This window comes from Rhinoraja longicauda, chromosome 7 (assembly GCF_053455715.1).
Source record: "Rhinoraja longicauda isolate Sanriku21f chromosome 7, sRhiLon1.1, whole genome shotgun sequence".
Classification (NCBI taxonomy): Eukaryota; Metazoa; Chordata; class Chondrichthyes; order Rajiformes; family Arhynchobatidae; genus Rhinoraja; species Rhinoraja longicauda.
Genome location: NC_135959.1, coordinates 47,113,812 through 47,131,781, shown reverse-complemented (window position 1 = coordinate 47,131,781; position 17,970 = coordinate 47,113,812). Strand labels below are relative to the sequence as shown.

The following is a 17,970-nucleotide window of genomic DNA, read 5'->3' as shown; positions in this document are numbered from 1 at the left end:
CAATAGGGAAGAGCTTTTAAAAATACAAAAATTATGAAAAACTAAACCAACAGCTAGACACAAAATGCTGGAGTAACTCAGAAGGTCAAGCAGCATCCTGGGAGAGAAGGAATGGGTGATGTTTCGGGTCGAGACCCTTCTTCAGACTGATGTCAGGGGAGGGGGCGGGACAAAGATAGAATGTACTTGGAGACAGGAAGACTAGTGGGAGAACTGGGAAGGGGGAGGGGATAGGGAGGGGAAGCAGGGACTACCTGAAGTTAGGGAAGTCAATGTTCATACCGCTGGGGTGTAAACTGCCCAAGTGAAATACGAGGTGCTGTTCCTCCAATTTGCACTGGGCCTCACTCTGACAATGGAGGAGGCCCAGGACAGAATGGTCAGATTGGGAATGGGAGGGGGAGTTGAAGTGCTGAGCCACCGGGAGATCAGGTTGGTTGAGTCGGACTGAGCGGAAGTGTTCAGCGAAATGATCGCCGAGCCTGCATGGTCTCGCCGATGTAGAGATGTTGACACCTGGAACAGTGGATACAATAGATGAGGTTGGAGGAGGTGCAGGTGGACCTCTGCCTCACCTGGAAAGACTGTTTGGGTCCTTGGATGGAGTCGGGGGGAGAGGTAAAGGGACAGGTATTGCATCTACTGCGGTTGCAGGGGAACACCTGTCCCTTTACCTCTCCCCTCGGTTGAAGACCAGAGTTCGACTGAAGGGCCCATTTCCATGCTGTACAACTCCATGAGTATGACTCTATGAAACATCATGCTGGACCACAAATGGAAGTGTGTGTTCAACTTTGGATACTACACTGTAGCAAAGGCACATCAATTCACAGAAATTTACAAAATTTGTTCCACAATTACTTGAATGGGCTAGAGGAGTTGGGCCCATAAGCCATGGAGCAGAAGGCCAAGCGAAAGCCAAGTATTTGTAGATGCATTTTAAACCATGCAAAGTTATGGAGAGCAACTGTAAATAATGAAAATTAATTTGTCATCACTGGACTACATAGATTTTATGTTGATAAAAAGACAATGCTGCAGTAATGCAACAGGTCAGGCAGCATCTCTGGAGAACATGGATAGGTGACATTTCAGGTTGAGAACCATCCCAAAACATCACCTGTCCATTTTCTCCAGAGATGCGTAGGAGGAACTGCAGAAGCTGGTTTACACCGAAAATAGACACAAAATGTTGGAATAATTCAGCGGGATAGACATCTCTTGATAGAAGGAATGGTGACATTTCGGGTCGAGACTCTTCTTCAGTCTGAGTCAGGGGAGAAGGAGATACAGAGATAAGGATGGGTAAGGTATGAAAAGGAGACATCAAAGAAGATGCTCAAGGTAAATGTAGATCATTGTTAGCTCAGAGAAGGTGACAACAAAGCATACAGAGATAAAATTTAATCAGGCCAGCTTACAGTATGAATATTGACTTCTCTAACTTCAAGTAACCCTTGCTTTTTCTCTGCCTCCTTCCTTCCCCTTCCGAGTTCTCTGACCAGTCCAACTGTCCCCCTGATTAAATGTTATCTCTGTATGCTTCTGTGTCTCCCTCTCCCCTGGCTCTCAGTCTGAAGAAAGGTTTTGACCCAAAACATCACCCATTCCTTCTATCCAGAGATGGTGCTTGTCCCGCTGTGTTACTCTAGCATTTTCTATCTATCTTCTCCAGAGATGCACCCATTGACTAATTCCAGCACAGGGTTTTTTTGTAAACCAGCATCTGTAGTTAACCCAAAACATCACCCATCCATTTTCTCCAAAGATGATGCCTGACCCACTGAGTTACTCCAACAATTTGTGTCTAATTTCTTTTTGAACAGATGCAGTAATGATATTCCCCCTAATTGGGGTATCTAGAAAGAGGGGTAATGATCTCAAAATGAGTAATCAGCCATTCAGGGCAGACAAGATGACATTTCTCCAACCAGGAGAACTGATGGAATTCAGTTGCTAAATATATTCAAGGCAGATTCCCCCTCTCCTCTCCCCTCTGGTGTACAGTATTAAGAGAAACGTGGAATACGGGGTTGGTGCACAGAGACGCTGAGAGAGAATATCAGCCATAATCTTATGAAAATACCAAACATCTCAGTCCAACACCAAACAACTTAAACTCCCGTTTTCTATTTCGTGTTCTAAAACGAATCACTTGCATAAGCAGGAGGATTTTAAAATCACCCCCTCTACACAACCCACTACAACATCAGGTCCATCCACAAAATATCACCATCGAACGACCAATAATGGCAAAAGCAGACAAACACGTAGCATCTCAGAATTGCGTTAGTTAACTGTATTTAAAAGGAATTCAACTAAATACCAAAGGTTTACCTACCGGCTTCGGCATTTTGTCTCCCTCCTCGCCAGCACACAAGCACGATAGAGTCAATGTAATCCCCCGTCTGTTGAGTATATCAAATGGAAAAGGGCTAAATGTAAAGTATCAATTACACGCTTTGTTTAATTATACTTAATTACAAGATATCTGTACACTACGTTGTATTAAATGATTACCTAGCTCAGCTCTCGCCTACTAATTGGCGGCTGCGCCGTTTTTTCTCCAACTCGGCAAGCGAAAAAGGCAACACGTTAAATGAGACGCGGCCATCGAGGGCGGTGGAGAGGCGGTGTCGGTGTCGGCGGCTCACGCCTCCAAGGCCGCTCCGCCACTCGCCTACTGCCCGCCTCCGCCTCCGCCACCCGTTGGCCGGCGGCACAACTGGCAACAGTAACGGTTTTACTAAACTAATCAGAGCTGCCAGAAGGCGGGATCTCCACGATCCCAGCGATTGTCCAATTTGATTTAACAGGAGTGAACACAACCTAGGGTTTTTTAATTATTTGGCGCCTATGGACAGGTTTAAGCAAGGGGAGGGCACTCAGAAAATCAGCGCAGGGAAATATACCAACAAAGATTAAAAAGTAGTATTTCAATAAAGACACCGACATAAAAACAATAGATTCACCATAAATTAGATTTTTTTGCACGAATCTCATTTTTCTGTTGCGACAACACAAGGGGCAAAGAAAATAATGCTGGCATAGACATTCAATAGACCGACACATGAACGCCGCTTTCCTTGCTGCAATGCGGGAGAATGCAATTTTTAAAAAAAGTATCAGTGTCAAAGTTAATGTTATAATTACACCATACGAAGCAATATTGTCACAAGCCAGGATTTGGATAACGCGTAATAATTAGTTCCACACTTGCACACACAAAACAGTGAAGGGGATAGTTTAAAAAGGGTTGAAAACAATATTGATAATAGTGCTGATTTTAATGCACAACAAAAAGCGACATAAACACTAAACAAGTAGATATTCCTCTATGTGATTGATCTCTTTGTCCTGAAGTTTCCAAATAGCTCTGTTCATTCAACTGTTGCAGTTCAAAGTCTTATTCAAGTTTGTTGCTATGTTTCAAATATTGAAACAAAAAAGCAGACGCAATGTTATCAATTAAATACCGAACAGTTCAGTGCAATGTGATTATTGGTAAGACTGCCTCGGGTCCATGTGTTGGTTTTTTTTCACGGTCATTTAAAGAAGTTGTCTCTGAGCAGAGGAATGTAGCGGTAAGACCCGGCTTCGTTAATACCTTCAAGCGAGGCCTGAGACAGGGAGAAGCATTAGGACAGGGAATTCCTTACATGCGCTACTGGCTTTGCTCTTGAAGTAAGGCAAAAATAGCAGAATTTACCTGGGCGTAAAAACCGGCCTCGCTAGAGGTCACGTGAGGAAAAGAACTCCCAAACAAATTGTCCTTCTCAAATTTCTCTGCTGTTGATGAAGCGATGCAATTTTCAGCGGGAGGATTGCAACATGGCCGCCAGCGAAAGCAAGGCGTGGTCGCCCCTGACACATCTATGTGCCGCCGTCATCTACATGGCGCTGCCTGCTTGCCTGCCCGAGCCCCCTGCCCTCCCCCCTCCCCCCTCCCCCCTCCCCCCTCCCTGCAAACCGAGACGGTGCAGCAATGCCAGAGGTGACCGAGGGAGCTGGCTTGGAGCAATGGAACCTGTGCCGATGACCCGGTGACAGTGCGCTGCGATCACCCTGTATTCCGAACACCGTTAAACTGCGCGCCTGCTCCTGTAGCCCCAGCGGCGCTCGGACTCGTTCCCAAGGGAAGGATGCAAATTGATTTATGTTCAATATTTAATCTGAGTTAACCACTGCTTGGCAGCAAACGAATCCCCAAACCTACCTGCCGCGTATGTGTAAAGTATGATCTGCAAGCGGGCATCTGCAAACTCTAGCATCTGCAGTTTTATTCTGCATTTCATTGAGAATTTGCCAATAATTTAATCGCCTACTAATATGTATGTGAAAAGATCTCATATTTGCATAACCACATTCCCAATAGAAAAGATTGTCAAGAACATAATTGAAAGCGTTTTATTTTAATTACTGTTTTAAAACATGCAATTATATGTATCTAAATCCCACGACAGTAGCATTTTTTAATTAAGTAATCAGAATATAGGTTCCTAACTTGGTCTGGCCAGACTCATTCCCCAGTTCGCCCGGCCACATGTCGCAAGTGTGGGAACAGGCACTGAGAGCTGCTCTGACTGCACAAGCCATGATTAATGAACGGTAACGCTGTCAAAATAAGAGCCCGACGAGAAACACCCATTGTTCTACCTCGTACCAATGCTACTGCAGATTCTGGCATGGTCTGAAGAAGTGTCTCGACCTGAAACGTCACCTATCCATGTTCTCCAGAGATGTGTAGGAAGGGTCTGCAGATGCTGGTTTACACCGAAGATTGATACAAAGTGACGGAGTAACTCAGTGGAACAGGCAGCATCTCTAGATAGAAGGAAGGTGACATTTCGGGTCGTGACCCTTCTTCAGACTTCAACGTTTTCAAATATGTTGCCCGACCTAATGAGTTACTCCAGCACTTTGTGCCCTTTGCGTATTAACCAGCATTTGCAGTTCCTGTTTCCACTCTAAAGTCAGATATGTGCATATTCCCAAATTTGCAGTATGATCTACAGGAGTCGTTCCTGTATGCAGTCAGTATCACCAGAAACTCACACCACCCTGGTGATGCTCTCATTTCACTCCTGCCCAGGTTTATGCATGGAATTTGCTGCATGAATCTTGCTTGGGCAGGACTGCATTGAGAACCAGCTTCACCATCTATGTTTAAGAAGAAACTGCAAATGCTGGTTTAAACCAAAGACAAAAAGCTGGAGTAACTCAGCAGGACAGGCAGCTTCTCTGGAGAGAAGGAATTGGTGATGTTTCGGGTCGAGACCTTTCTTCAGCCTGGTTAGGGATAAGGGAAGCAAGGGATATAGATGGTGATGTGGAGAGATAAAGAACAATGAATGAAAGATGCAAAACAGTAACGATGATAAAGAAAACAGGCCATTGTTAGCTGTTTGAAGGGTGGAATTCTCTGCCACAGAAGGTAGTTGAGGCCAGTTCATTGGCTATATTTAAGAGGGAGTTAGATGTGGCCCTTATGGCTAGAGGGATCAGGGGGTATGAAGAGAAGGCAGGTACAGGTTACTGAGCTGGATGATCAGCCATGATCATATTGAATGGCGGTGCAGGCTCGAAGGGCCGAATGGCCTACTCCTGCACCTATTTTCTATGTTTTCTATGAAAATGAGAAGCAAATATGAATTGGGTGGGGGAGGGATAGAGAAGGAGTGCCGGGGCTACCTGAAGTGAGAGAAATCAATATTCACACCACTGGGCTGCAAGCTACCCAAGTGAAATATGAGATACTGTTCCTCCAATTCCTATACCTCCTCCCTCAGGGTTCCTGGACAGAGTTGAGGGAGGAGGTATAGCTACAGGTGTTGCATCTACTGTGGTTGCAGGGGAAGGTACCTGGGAAGGGGGTGGTTTGAGTGAGAAAGGATGTGTTAACCAGGGTGTTGCAGAGGGAATGGTCTCTGCGGAAAGCGGAAAGGGGTGGAGATGGGAAAATGTGACTAGTGGTGGGACCCTGTTGGAGGTGGCGGAAATTTCAGAGGATTATGTGTAGTATGCGATGGCTGATGGGGTGGAAGGTAAGGACTAGGGTTCCGAGATGTCCTCATTCTGTCGCTCTCCCTCCTCCCTCGACTCTGTTCAGGAACCCCAACAGTCCTTTCAGGTTAGTTGTGTTTACTTGCACCTCCTCCAACCTCATCTACTGTATCCGTTGTTCAAGATGTGGACTCTTATGCATCGGCAAGACCAAACGCAGACTAGGCAATCATTTCGCGGACACCGCTCAGCATACCTGAACCTACCTGATCTCCCGGTTGCTGGACACTTTAATTCTCCTTCCCATTCCTACACAGACCTTTCTGTCCTCGGTCTCCTCCAGTGTCCGAGTGAGGCTAAACACAAATTGGAGGAACAGCATCTCATATTTCGCTTGGGCAGCTTACAGCCCAGTAGTATGAATATTGATTTCTCTCACTTCAGGTAGCCCCGGCATTCCTTCTCTCTCTATCCCTCCCCCACCCAATTCGCATTAGCTTCTCTGTTTCACCCTACAGATAACAATGACCCGTTTCCTTTATCATCATTACTTTTTTGCACATCTTTCATTCATTGCTCTTTATCTCTCCACATCACCCTCTATATCTCTCGCTTCACTTATCCCTAACCAGTCTGAAGGGTCTCAACCCGAAACGTCACCCATTCCTTCTCTCCAAAGATGTTGCCTGTCCTGCTGACTTACTCCAGCTTTTTGTGTCTATCTTCAACATCTATGTTGTCAGTGAATAATCCCTTCTTGCACCATCGCCAATAGCTCAAATACAAACAGAACTACCACAGAATGAGGACCTAATTACGGTTGCCAGGTTACCATGCATGACCTGCACGATGGTTGTACAGAACAACAGTATTGTTTGTATCATTTGCACCTGCAGATATTTGTGGGGTCAAATTGCCCTGGACATCATTTTAGTGAGTTCACATAGTGAACATTTGCTGGAAATATGCAAACCAGGTAAGTTAATGTTATCACTCATTATGCAATGCTGATTGATGCCAGCATATTCATTTACTGCAAAATACTCCAGATAGTGGTTTCTCTTAATGTTACACAGCTCAGACATGTGTCCAGAAATAATTTGTTCCATTTTCCCAGCCATATTTAGAGTTATCCACTAACTCTCCATAATTTATTCTTGATACCTGAACTATCTAACCTCAAGGCTGGCCATTTTTAGAGAGCATAATCTCTAAAACCCTGTCTTCATCCAATTTGTGATTATAACTTTTTGTTGTCTAATGTCAGGATCCTCTGCTCGACGATTGCATTCTCCAACATTTTTTAACTTCTCAGATGTACGATTGAATATTTGACTTAAGTCTGTTAACGCAGTCTCAGGCTTCATCGTTTATACAGATAGCCATGTTGCACAAGTAACAATAAGTTACTTATTTGTCCCAATTTGTTATCGACGCCTCCCCTCCCTCCGGATCCTTCCTCAGCCCTCTCCGCGGCACAACCGCCTCTCCGAAGCCCGTACTTGACCCGACCACCTTTCCGTGTCTCGTCCTCGCTCAGCCCGACCGCTTCTCCTCATACGGTTCGCCAGCGTGCCGTCCTTCTCCTCTCCAGTCCTTCAGCCTTCGTGCCTTGAGGACGCCTCCTGCAGCTGACCTTGAAGGTGCAGGAGTTTAGACACCCCCAGACCTTCTCCGACTGGCTTTGTCCAGTGTCCGCCAGTAAAACCAAAGAGACTAGAGGAGCAAGATGAACCACTCCGTCGAAATCGCCTCTGCTGAAGTGTGGTAAGCCATTTTAGTAGGCAAAATTCGCCGTTCGTTTTGCCTCTCGCAGTGTAATCAGTGTGGTGGGGGAACAGTGTGTGTGATGAAACCATTAAAATGCAGAAAAATATCTCATTTTTTTGTTATTTTTAAATGTTTTCCCCCTGCTTAATTTCTCTGATTTTATTATTTCTTACTGTTTCTGCCCACTTTCCTCCCATCCTTCCTCCCCAGCCCCCTCTTTTGTGCAGTTTCCCTTCTATTGCTCAAACATGCACTGCACAAATTTAACTTATATATATATATATATATATATAAATGTGTGTTTGTGTGTGTGAGGCAAGATAGAGATAAATAGATCTCAAAGTTCCTTCTCATCGATCAGAAACAACTTTAAACAAGGAAAAACACTTTTTATTTCTGTCATTCATGGTAAGATTTACATCATTTTGTGTGCGAGATATACAGGATTGCACTATTTCGCATATCAGCTAACCAATGAAAAGATCAGGTCCTGATTTACACCAGTTCTTCACCCCCCCCCCCCCCCCCAGTAACATCCAAAGTTTAAAGATCACGAAGCAGCAACTCTTCAAGAAATAGTTATAAATGTCAACTATCAACTTCAAGTCAAGTCAAGTCAAGTTTATTTGTCACATACACATACAAGATGTGCAGTGAAATGAAAGTGGCAATGCCTGCGGATTGTGCAAAAAAATTACAATTACAGCATTAAAATTAAAATTAATACAGAAAAAAAAATTAGTCCCTGGAGATATAATAGTTAACAGTCCTGATGGCCTGTGGGAAGAAACTCCATCTCATCCTCTCTGTTTTCACAGCATGACAGCGGAGGCGTTTGCCTGACCGTAGCAGCTGGAACAGTCCATTGCTGGGGTGGTAGGGGTCCCCCATAATCTTGCTTGCTCTTGATCTGCACCTCCTGATGTATTGGTCCTGCAGGGGGGCGAGTGTAGTTCCCATGGTGCGTTCTGCCGAACGCACTACTCTCTGCAGGGCCTTCCTGTCCTGGGCAGAGCTGTTCCCAAACCAGATTGAGATGTTGCCGGACAGGATGCTCTCTACAGCCCCAGAGTAGAAGCATTGAAGGATCCTCAGAGACACTCTGAATTTCCTCAGCTGTCTGAGGTGGTAAAGGCGCTGCCTTGCCTTACCCACCAGTGCGGCAATGTGTGTTGTCCATGTCAGATCCTCTTTGATGTTTTTCCCAGGTATTTAAAGCTGTTCACCCTATCCACAGTAGACCCATTTATTTCCAGTGGCGTGTACGTCCTTGGATGTTGAGCCCTTCTAAAGTCCACAATCAGCTCCTTAGTTTTTTTGACATTCAAGAGGAGGCTATTGTCCCGACACCAGAGTGCCAGATCAGCCACCTCCTCCAGGTAGGCCTTCTCATCGTTGTCAGAGATCCGGCCCACCACCACAGTGTCATCAGCAAACTTGATGATGGAGCTTGAGCTGAACCTGGCCACACAGTCATGTGTGTACAGGGAGTACAGTAGGGGGCTAAGGACGCAACCCCAGGGGGATCCTATGTTCAGGGTGAGGGGGCTAGATGTATGTTCCCCCATCCTGACCACTTGGGGCCTGGCGGTGAGAAAGTCCAGGACCCAGGCACACAGAGGAGTGTTAAGCCCCAGTTCCAGCAGCTTCTCAGCAAGTCTGGTGGGGACTATTGTGTTGAAAGCTGAACTAAAGTCAATGAACAGCATCCTCACATAGCCCCCCTTCTGGCTGTCCAGATGAGAGAGAGCGGTGTGCAGAACCTGGGAGACCACATCATCCGTGGATCTGTTCGGACGGTATGCGAACTGCAGTGGGTCCATGTTGCGAGGAAGGAGGGCACAGATGTGGTTCTTAATTAGTCTCTCAAAGCATTTCATGACAACTGTAGTCATTCAAACAAGCTGGAGAGGCATTCTTTGGCACCGGTACAATAATGGATCTTTTGAAGCATGCAGGGACCATGGACGTGGCCAAGGAGAGGTTAAATATTGTGGTGAGCACTGGAGCAAGCTGAGTAGCACAAGACTTTAGTACTCGCCCAGCTATACCATCTGGGCCTCCAGCTTTCCTCGTGTTCACACGCATCAGAGCCCTCCTCACGTCGTGCTCGGACACCGAGAATGTGTGCACATCCCCGGCGATGGATCCCCCTCCAGCCTCGCTAGTCAGCATACTGTCGGTGTTGTTTTTAGACTGCGAGCCAGGGATGATGTTGCCCGTCTCGAACCGTGCGTAAAAAGAGTTCAGGTCATCAGCTAAGGAGGTGCCGCCACTTCCGGTTGAGGGGAGGCTGCACCGGCAGCTAGTTATAGTCCGTAGCCCCTGCCAAAGGTGCCTGGTGTCCTGCTGCTCCATCTGCGACTCCATCCTGTCCCTGTACCTCCTTTTTGTGTCCTTCATCACCCTTCGCAGTCGGTAGAACTCTACATTATAGTCGTCCATATTGCCGGATGCCAGGCCGGAGTTGTAAGCAGTGGTGCGAGCATTCAAAGCAGCACGAATAGACCTGTCCACCCATGGATTTTGATTAGGAAAGATACTAACCCTTACCGTGGGGACGATGTTATCAGCTATTGTTGCAATGAAGTCCGTAACCGCATCTGCAAACTCACTGACGTCTCTGGAACTTGCTTGGAACATATTCCAATCAACATCGCTCAGTGCATCTTGTAGCATGGCTTCTGAATGGTCAGACCACCGCTTTACATCCCTCGTCACTGTCGTTTCCCGTACTATCCGTTGTTTATACTCTGGCAGCAGGAAAATGGCAGCCTGGTCAGGTTTTCCAAAAGGAGGGAGAGAAACGGCCTTGTAGCCTTTCCTGAACGGCGTGTAGCAGTGGTCCAACGTTCTATCCCCCCTGGTGACACACGTGATGTGTTGGTAGAAGTTGGACATGACCTTTTTGAGATTTGCCCTATTACAATTCCCAGCCACCACCATAGCCGCATCAGGGTTTTTATTTTGGTGTCAACACAACAGATCGTGTAGAGCCGATAGTGCCACGTCGGTGTCCGCATGCGGTGGAATATAGACGGCTGTGATGATCACCGAGCTGAACTCCCGGGGAAGGTAGAATGGTCGGCATGAGATAGTCAGATGCTCCAGGTCCGGCGAGCAGGAACAAGAAAGCGTCTTAATATTTCCAGGATTTCCCGGATTCTTCCGTTCTGTCCGCACGGAAAACAGTGAAGGACTCGGTTGGGCAGATCACCTGATCCGGCACCAGCGGGATCAGCCATGTCTCGGTCAGACAAAAGATGTTGCAGTTTCTTATGTCCCGCTGGAATCTGATCCTCGCCCTGAGGTCATCCAGCTTGTTCTCCAGGGACTGGACGTTCGCCAGAAGGATGCTGGGCTGAGGTGGACGTAAGGCCTGGGCTCTCAGCCTATTCCGAATCCCCCCTCGCTTTCCTCGATGTTTTCTCTGACTTTTCCGACTTTTCCTTGGAGCCGCGCTCCCACTGCTGCTGCCGCGGCGTGCTCTTTTGATGATCTCTATCAGCCACGTTGCCGATATTGTTTGCAAACATTTTAGATGCGAAGAAATCGCAGAGAGTTGTGAACACTCCCCAGTCTAGCACACAGTATCTGCTTACTAAAATGGCGCTGAAATTTACTCATGACCTACTACGGTTTTTGGAGTCAAGTGGTCTATTTTGCTCCTCTAGTATCTTTGAGTAAAACTCTCCTTCTTCCGGTTGCCGATCTTCGGGGGCGAGCGGATGATGAGCCTCAGATTGACTCCAGGTGGGTTCTGTGTCCAACGCTGGCACCTTGAGGCTGAGTTTGGAGGCGGTTCCCCCGTTAGACTGCAGCAATATGGCAGGAAAGCTGTGAGAAGTGATGCGTCGTTACCACTTATGCTATCCAGTTTTGTCTTGTAGAAGGTGATGGCGTGCACTTGCACTTCTTCGCAAACTACCATGGGATCTTGTAGCCACCCGAGAGGCCAGTTTTACATCAATTTAACATTTCAGTTAAACCTCAACCAAAATGCCGCATTTTTGACAATACCAATCCCATTGCTACTATGGTAATCAATTTTGATTATGTAGTCCAAACCTCTGGTAGAATTTAATCGGATAGCCATCTGATTCAGAAGCCAATGTGCTATCAGAGCAAAGATGCCAGTATCTGGAACAAATGGAGTGCTCTTCCAGTGGTAACCTATTCAGTGGTAGAGACAAAAAAATGAAGAAAAATTATTCCCCATTATAAGAAACCATAGCACTTAAATTGTGCGATGTGATGTTATTAAAACTGTTATTATTATAGCCAAGTATATCAGACAACTTATGCTTGCAATGCAGTTGAAATGACATGCTTAATAGAACAATGCCTGTTCTTCAACAAGGTGAATCAATGCCAAAACACAAATCATTAAACAATGAAGGAAAAATAAAACTTAGTTAATATGTACCAGAGTATTTCCTTTCATGATCCTGTTTATAAGTATACCAAAAGGTTGAACGATAAAATATTAAAAATATAGTACAGTAGACAAAACAAGTACTGTAATGGCAAACTGTGATAATGACACCAAATATCCAGTTGACTGGAGAAAAGACACAAAATGCTGGAGTAACTCAGCAGGTCAGGGAGCGTCACTGAAAAATGGAGAATGGTGCAATACTCACCAGGTCTGTAAGCATCTGTGGAGATTGAGTAATAGGTCATTGACCTTTCATTAGAACCTTCTGCGTTATTGCAGAGAAAATGTTGAATTAAACACGAGTCACAGACAGAGAATTGATAGTTGTGGCAGGGCTTGCATGCGTTCGCCTCCTATGAGGCAAAACCGAGGAATTTAAGTGACAACGATGTGTCATATGGGGATGAACTCAACACCTTCAATGTACACTTTCAATGTGAGAACAATGATACACCTACACAAGCCCCCACAGCCCCTGGTCATGAGTAAGTATACAGGAGAGAGATGGAACACCTAGTTGAGTGTTGCCACAACAAAAACCTCTCGCTCAAGTAAAAAAAGAACGAGAAACTAGTCGTTGACTTCAGAAAGAGGAAGTCGGGACACTACTTCCTATCTTCATCTGTGGGTTCGTGATGGTGAGAGTTAGCAGCTTCAAATTCCTGGGCATTAACATCTCAGTTGGATTGCACATGGATGTAATCATAATAAGAACATTCCAGCGCTACTTCTGTAGTTTAGTTTAGTTTAGAGATACAGCGCAGAAACAGGTCCTTCAGCCCACCGAGTCCGCACTGACCAGCGATCCCCGCACATAAACACTATCCTACAAACACTAGGGACAATTTACAATTATACCAAGCCAATGAATTTACAAAACTGTATGTCTTTGGAGTGTGGGTGGGAACCAAAGCTCTGGGAGGAAACCCATGCGGTCACGGGGAGAAGGTACAAACTCCATAGAGACAGCACCCATAGTCGGGATCAAACCTGAGTCTCTGGTGCTGTAAGCGATGTAAGGCAGCAACTCTACCACTGCGTCACCGTGTCGCCCCTTCTTTCTTAGAAGTTTAAAGAGATTCAGAATGTCTCAGAATACTCCAACAAACTTTTACAAATGTTCCATAGAATGTATCCTGACTGCTTGCATCATGGCTTAGTACAGTAATTTCAATGCATAGGAACACAGGAGGTGGCAGGGAGTGATGGACTAAGCCCATTCTATCATAGGCACAGATCATCACCTCCGTAGAAAGCATCTACACAAAAGCAGCATCTATTATCAAGGACCGCCACCATCTGCACCATGCCCTCTTTTCATTGCCACCATCGGGCAGGTGGTACAGAGGCCTGAAGCTCCACAACACCTGGTTCTGGAACAGCTACTTCCCTACATCTATCAGATTCTTGAATCAACCTGCACGACCTTAATCCTACCTCGAATACAGAACACTATGGTCCACCATCGATTTATTCACAAAATGCTGGAGTAACTCAGCAGGTCAGGCAGCATCTCGGGAGAGAAGGAATGGGTGACGTTTCGGGTCGAGACCCTTCTTCAGTCTGAAGAAGGGTCTCGACCCGAAACGTCACCCATTCCTTCTCTCCCGAGATGCTGCCTGACCTGCTGAGTTACTCCAGCATTTTGTGAATAAATCGATTTGTACCAGCATCTGCAGTTATTTTCTTATACTATGGTCCACCACTTGCACTGGTTTTTTCTTCTTATTATGTCTTTGCATTAATGTTTCGTTTTTTGCACCAAACTTCATTCTTTTAGGTTTTTATGTGTACTTTATGTATAGTTTATGTTAGTTTTTGTGCCTTTGTATGTCTATGCACCTGTATACCTCGATGTGGATTATAGATGCCGAATTCATGTAGATGCTTTCGATGGAGGTGAGCGCTAAATGCCCATGATGAACCAGATTGAGTCCATCACTCTCTGTAACCTCTTGTATGCCTGTGCATTGGAATTGCAGTATCAGACCATGATGTACCTTTGATGCTGATGTGAGCAAGATTCTTCATTGTGCTTCAAGGTTTCAAGATTTCAAGGTCAGTTTATTGTCACATGTACCAATTAAGTTTCAGTGAAATTTGAGTTACCGTACAGCCATACTAAGTGAAAAGCAACAAGACACACAAACACATAAATGTTAACGTAAACATCCATCACAGTGGATTCCACATTCCTCACTGTGATGGAAGGCAACTAAGTTCAATCGTCTTCCTCTTTGTTCTCCCACGGTTGGGGCAGTCAAACCACCCGCAGTCGGGGCGATCAAAAACCCTGCAGCCGACGATCGAAGCTCCCGTCGGTGTAACTCACTATAGTTGTGCATAAGACAATAAACTTGACTTGTGAATGAAAATTACAAAAGTGGCTTCCAGGCATTCAATGCATATTCCTCCTTGCACAAGCTAATCAAACACACACAATATCCACAAAAAAATCTTGATTTTCATCGTGCTTCAAATCTTGTGATTAGGTGTTCCATCCCTAGTCAAATACATTTTAGGATCCAATATGCATGCAAGAGTTTATATTTCAGTTTAATTTCTTTAATATGCCAATATGCTTGCAAAAGTTTATATTTCAGTTCAAGTTCTTTAATTGTTTCCCTGATTTGTGAAAGGAAAAGCTTCAAAAATGACAATCCTTAGCAAAATTAAAGTAATGCAGAGGCCAAGTGCAAGTTCATTCCAAGTGGATGCGAGATTAAATTGCACAAACTTTGCCTTCGTTTTTTTAGAAATGCAAAACTGGGTTTCAATGCTCGCATTTTACCTGAAGAATATGTGTCTGCTGAAGTGAAATGTGCAAATTAGACTTTTTTTTTTCTCAATCTGTATTATTGTGTCTTTTATCTTGTTATAATCAGAGTGGTATGCCACCTGTCTAATTATCTTCAATGTTAGATCCAGTTGAAGCCAATCAAATCAACAACAAAATATTAGGTTCTGTTTTGACAAAGAATAAAGAACCACTGACTAGGGTAGTCAGTACCCTACCCCCACTACCATGTGCTCTAATTTTGCCCACTAATCTCCTATGTGGGACCTTGTTGAAGGCTTTCTGAAAGTCGAGGTACACCACATCCACCGGCTCTCCCCAGTCAATTTTCCTAGTTACATCCTGCAAAATTCCAGAAGATTAGTCAAGCATGATTTCCCCTTCGTAAATCCATGCTGGCTCGAAACTATCCTGTTACTGCTATCCAAATGCTCCGCAATTTCGTCTTTTATAATTGACTCCAGCATCTTCCCCACCACTGATGTCAGACTAACTGGTCTATAATTTCCCATTTTCTCTCTCCCTCCTTTCTTAAAAAGTGGGATAACATTAGCTACCCTCCAATCCACAGGAACTGACCCTGAATCTATCGAACATTGGATCATTAATGGAGCAATTGAAGATGGGCTGGGACACTGATCTGAGGAACTACTAAAATGATGTCTGGAACTGATGCAACTCACCTCCATAAAACCATTACCCTTTGTGCAGACGTTGGAGAGTTTCCCCCTCAATTTCATTTTTACCTTGGTTGCTTGATGTTAATCCTGTCATTTATGTGCCATTCTAAAGAACAACCAACCAATTGGTTACAGAGCTTGTATAGCCTCATAAAGAAAGGATGTTTTAACTGCCACGGTAAATTTCAGTCACTGTTTCACAAATCAATGACTATTTTGACTCACTTATATAGTTCATAGACATTTAGCCCCTGAAGGTTTGAATGAAACTCATTGTCACTGGTGGTAAAAAACTTCTGTGGGAGAAACTATTATAGAAGATTTGCTTATACTGTGATATAATCAGCAACTTATGACTCATATGCCATGTGGGAGTACAAAAGTTGATAGGGTGAGTGTGGGCTGCAGATAATGAAATAATCATAGCTTCATTTACAGTTGTATTAAATCAGGATCCTAGAGTGGATTTCAACAATGATTTGTAAATCAAATACAATTTTAGCTTGTTTTAAAAAAATCAACAATACTGCTTTTCTCAAATAATGTATTTTATTATCATTTCAGTGTGAAATCCTCAGTTAATTATTTGTCCACAGGATAAAGGCTTCTTTCATAATACAGTACATCAATAATGTCTTGCTTATATACTTTAAATATTAAGTTGGAATACTTTGAGAGTTGTTTTTTTATAAAGGAGGGCAATCAAAGAACTTGCAAATGCCGCCGAACGGAGCAGTCACTGGCTGTGGCTGAAAAGAAAAGATACTGTCTGGGCTGCCACGTGACCATCTAGAGGCTAACCATAAGACACACACCCAGGTCTGATCACCCTGCGGTGGGCCTGCCTCAACTGAGGGTGTCTTGTGATAAAAGGCCGAAACACCCAGTGACGTTGAGGTACACAACTGAAGATGTGTCGGAATGGTAGCAACATTACCTAGTGGTCACCCCCAAGAACAACACCAGTTCCCAAACCAGAGAATAATAGATGCCGAGTCAATAAATATTTAAGACTCACGACCGATCTTCCACATCGGCACAATTTTTCTGCAATATTCCATACCCCTGTTTCCACTTGATGGCATGCCCTCTATAACAACTATAAACATGTTTTGGTAAAAAGAAAATTCTGCATGATTTCCAGGTCTTACCAAGGCCCTATATTATTGTATTAAGACATCTTTACTCAGATGGAGACACAAGGAACTGCAGGTGCTGAAATCTCGAGCAATACACAAAGTGCTGGAGGTACTTTGAGGCGGTACAGTCGCGCAGCGGTAGAGTTAATGTCTTACAACGCCAGAGATCCGGGTTCAATCCTAACTATGGGTGCTATCTGTTCGGAGTTTGTATGTTCTCCGGGTGCTCCGATTTCCTCCTACACTCCAAAGACGTACAGGTTTGTAGGTTAATTGGCTTCAGTAAAATTGTAAATTGTTCATAGTGTTTAGGATAGTAGTGTAGTGGTCACCTGGCCGGCGTGGACTCAGTGGGCAGAAGGTCCTACTTCCGCGCTGTATCTCTAAATCAAAAAATCTAAAGCTCAGCGAGTCAGACAGCATCTATGGAGGGAAATTGACTGGCGACGTTTCGAGTTGGAACTATTCTTCAGACTGTGTGCATCACATATTCTGCTGGGACAATGTAACTTGTTCTGTTGTTCATTGTTCAAGTGTAGATAACCCAACCTGAAATGTTACATATCCATCTTCTCCAGGGATGCTGCCTGACCTGCTGAGTTACTCCAGCATTTTGCGTCTTTCCTTATAGATATAATCATTTTCTTAGTTTAACTGTACATTCAGTGGAAATCATGATGTTGTTTTATCCCCTGACAACGTCATGCGGCACTCCAGCTTCAGATGAGAGAACAAGATGCATTCAAGCTCTGCCAACAGCCCTATATGTGCATGGCATAGCCTCATACTAATTTACAATGCGGAGGGGGGAAAAAACTGCAAGAAGAGGATGGGAGAGGGGTTGGAGAGACATGGGTCCAGTAGGAAATGTAAAGGCATCTGAAAAAGGGTTCCAACCCTGAACGTTGTTTATCCACTCCCTCCACAGATGCTGCCTGACCCGCTGTACTCCTCCAGTATTTTGGTTTTTGGTCATCTTTACTCAACCTTTATTTAATAAAGGTTACATACTGGTTGCCTTCTTAATTGCCTGCTGCTTAGTTGCCTGCTGCATTTAAAAGGACCAAGGATAGGTGTCCAGAACATGGATAAGTGACGTTTCTGATTGGGATGGGACCCTTCTCCACAGATGCTGCCTGACCC

At 44.7% G+C, this 17,970-nt stretch overlaps 1 protein-coding gene and 1 long non-coding RNA gene across 4 annotated transcripts in view; one reads left to right on the top strand and one right to left on the bottom strand.

Annotated features, from left to right (window-relative positions):
- LOC144595233 (radixin) overlaps positions 1 to 7,694 on the bottom strand; it is a 70,211-nt gene extending 62,517 nt beyond the window's left edge. Inside the window, exons 1-2 of one of the 3 annotated variants that reach the window (XM_078402469.1) lie at positions 7,506 to 7,694; positions 2,342 to 2,408 (exon numbers count right to left, since the gene is read on the bottom strand). In XM_078402469.1, the coding sequence (XP_078258595.1) occupies positions 2,342 to 2,353 (12 nt within the window). In that variant the 5' untranslated portion in view covers positions 2,354 to 2,408; positions 7,506 to 7,694. Of the gene's footprint in view, positions 1 to 2,341; positions 2,409 to 2,520; positions 2,665 to 3,709; positions 3,915 to 7,505 lie in introns of those variants that run through there. The other 2 variants (XM_078402468.1, XM_078402467.1) reach the window with 2 other exon arrangements.
- Positions 7,488 to 16,410, top strand: LOC144595235 (uncharacterized). Its single transcript, XR_013547473.1, has 3 exons — positions 7,488 to 7,770; positions 14,194 to 14,269; positions 15,580 to 16,410. It is a non-coding gene; the product is annotated as an uncharacterized LOC144595235 (long non-coding RNA).
- The last annotated feature ends 1,560 nt before the right edge of the window (positions 16,411 to 17,970 follow it).